This window comes from Austrofundulus limnaeus, unplaced genomic scaffold, assembly GCF_001266775.1.
Source record: "Austrofundulus limnaeus strain Quisiro unplaced genomic scaffold, Austrofundulus_limnaeus-1.0 Scaffold273, whole genome shotgun sequence".
NCBI lineage: Eukaryota > Metazoa > Chordata > Actinopteri > Cyprinodontiformes > Rivulidae > Austrofundulus > Austrofundulus limnaeus.
In genome coordinates this window covers 326814-329279 of record NW_013952675.1, presented here as the reverse complement: position 1 = coordinate 329279, position 2466 = coordinate 326814, and the positions used below count along the sequence as shown (strand labels likewise).

The 2466-nt window shown below is 36.1% G+C and overlaps 1 protein-coding gene across 1 annotated transcript; it reads right to left on the bottom strand.

The window, feature by feature from the left end:
• Positions 1-250: 250 nt before the first annotated feature.
• Positions 251-2198, bottom strand: LOC106526339 (B2 bradykinin receptor-like; the record flags this gene model as incomplete). The annotated part of the gene is made up of 1 exon (XM_014020926.1): positions 251-2198. A coding segment is annotated over one exon (987 nt), but the record flags the coding sequence as incomplete, so codon positions are not given.
• Between the last annotated feature and the right edge of the window lie 268 nt (positions 2199-2466).

The window sequence follows — 2466 nt, the reverse complement described above, 5'->3', positions numbered from 1 at the left end:
TCATAATTTTACCCTCAACGTGAACAGACTCTCCATTCCCACAACATTAGGCATCTGTTGCAGTCAGGCCGCTGAATGTAATTTTTTTAAGACAGCACGTGGTAAAATTCAAATATGAAAAAAGAGAAGCACTCGCATAATAAACAGATTTATTTGATCTGTCAAGGACATGCAGCTCTCAAACACAAGCACAACTACAGTTACTGTGACAAACAAAAGTTAAAAAAAKCCACATTAATGTTAATTTTTTTGTAACTACACACACACAAATTGACCTTATACTTATGTCAAACAATGTGCTGGGTTGTTCTGCAGAAGTGTCAGAATTAGCAATACTTCTTTTTGCCAGCTACTAATGACTTTTAAAGTTAAAAACACACAGATAACAGAGAAATGAAGCATGGATATGCAGTAGTTATGACGGGTTTTGGGTTACAAAATGTTAAACAAACATTTCACAGTGAAAAGAGCTAAAATACACAGACATGCAGTACATTCAGTTGTAACAAATGCAATTACACTTSTCTATTGGACTCTACACTATCACAGAGGCACAACTTCAGCTTTTTCCCTATCTTTTAATTTCTTCCATCACCTCAGTTTGAGTCTATTATTATGATGACATAAAACACATTTGGCAGTACTGTATAATTATGTAGCAGCATTATTACTGTGTTATCCTGAAAACATTTCTAAACTGTTTTGGTATGAAAGGTTCAGAACAACTCAGAGTCTCAGAGTTCCTGCATTGACTGAACTGCTATAAGAATTCATTTGTTCCACTTTCTATCCAAGCCATCAGCAGTAACAACCAATAAATTGCGATTGTAGGCGAGGGTGTCTAAAATTTTAAATTGTACTGACATGGTTTCTCTTTTATTTCTCTTAAAATATATTTATTATAGAATGGTTTTAGGTGTGCATGTAATGTGATGGTCATGGTTTTAGATTTTGTAGCAGTTAGAGTCTGTATCCAAGACAAATTTCCTTTAGGACAAYAAAGTTTTATCTAATCTGAACAAGAGCCACATTTGATCAAAACTCACCACACCTGTAATTACAACTCATTTAAAACATAACAAACTGTTGAATAAAAATGTATTTTAGATGGTCTGATTTTAACTTTTGCTTAACACAAACCTTCCAACATGTCAAATGTCTTTAAGTACCATCGTGTTTCATGTTTGATGAAAAACATTAAGCTAGAAAATTTACAACTCAATGGATGACACATTTTCTGTTCTGTTGGTGGAATCTGCAGAGTTCCTATTTCCAGATAAAGTTTTGCTCGTGGATGTTTTGCTGACAATCAGGAATCTTTTGTTCTTCCACTGCCTGAAAAGTTCTTGAACTTTCTTTCTAAAGTTTTTTCCTACAATGATGTAGAGAATGGGGTTGAGAACACTGTTGAAGTAGGCTAAGTAGCTGAAGATCTGCCCACAAATGTAGAAAACTTTGCGTGTGCTGCACTCAGTGATTGGAAGGAGCACACTTATCCCAAGCAGGTGGTATGGAACCCAACAGATAAGAAATGCCAGCAGCACTGCCAAAACCAAAGTTGTTGCCTTTTGTTCTGTTTTCTTTGCATTTACTCCTTCCATTGGCCTGCTTCTCAAAATTTTAATAATTTTTACAGTGCAGAAGACAATGATGGAAACAGGAACAATGAACCCAAATGCTAAGTTTAGAGACTGACTTGTAAAGACAGTAGTATAGCTTAAATTGACAGTCGTACAAATGTTTTTATCATAATTTTTTACTACTTTTCTGAAAATAAATGTTGGAACACCAAAGCTGAAGCCCAGAATCCACACCAGCAAACAACCCAGTTTAGCAAAAAATGGTGTACGTATTCTTTTAAAGGACAGAGGGTGCACCAGAGCCAAATAACGATCAATGCTGACCAAAACCAGGAAGTAGATGCTGCAAAATGAATTCATTATAATAATCATCTTGGCAATTTTGCACATGACTTCACCAAAAATCCAGTTATAATAGTTGGAAATATAATTAGCCCAAAAGGGCAAAAAGGAAACCAGAACCAGGTCAGCAGCAGCCATGTTGCTCAGGTAGATCTCAGGTGTGGTGCAGGCTTTCTTGTGGAGGCAGAAAACCATCAGGACAAAGACATTCAGGACAATCCCCAGCACAGAGATTAGCAGATGTACACTGGAATGAAAGTGAAGGTCCAGTCGTCGTCATGAATTAAGCAGCTGTTGTTTGTTTCATTCTGGTCTTCAGTCCAGTAAGTGGTGTTGGCAGTGGGGCTGCAGAAAAATACAGCGAACCAATTATTATTTAAACTATCTAAAACTAAAACTGATAGCTTTCTTAAATCTTCACATAGAATTTTATGTGTTATTAACCCAAATATTTACAGTGAAATTTTTAATTATACTATACATTGCAGCACAGCAGTGCAGTTGTTGTTGCCTTCTAGCAGAAAGTTTGTGAGACCGCTTCCCA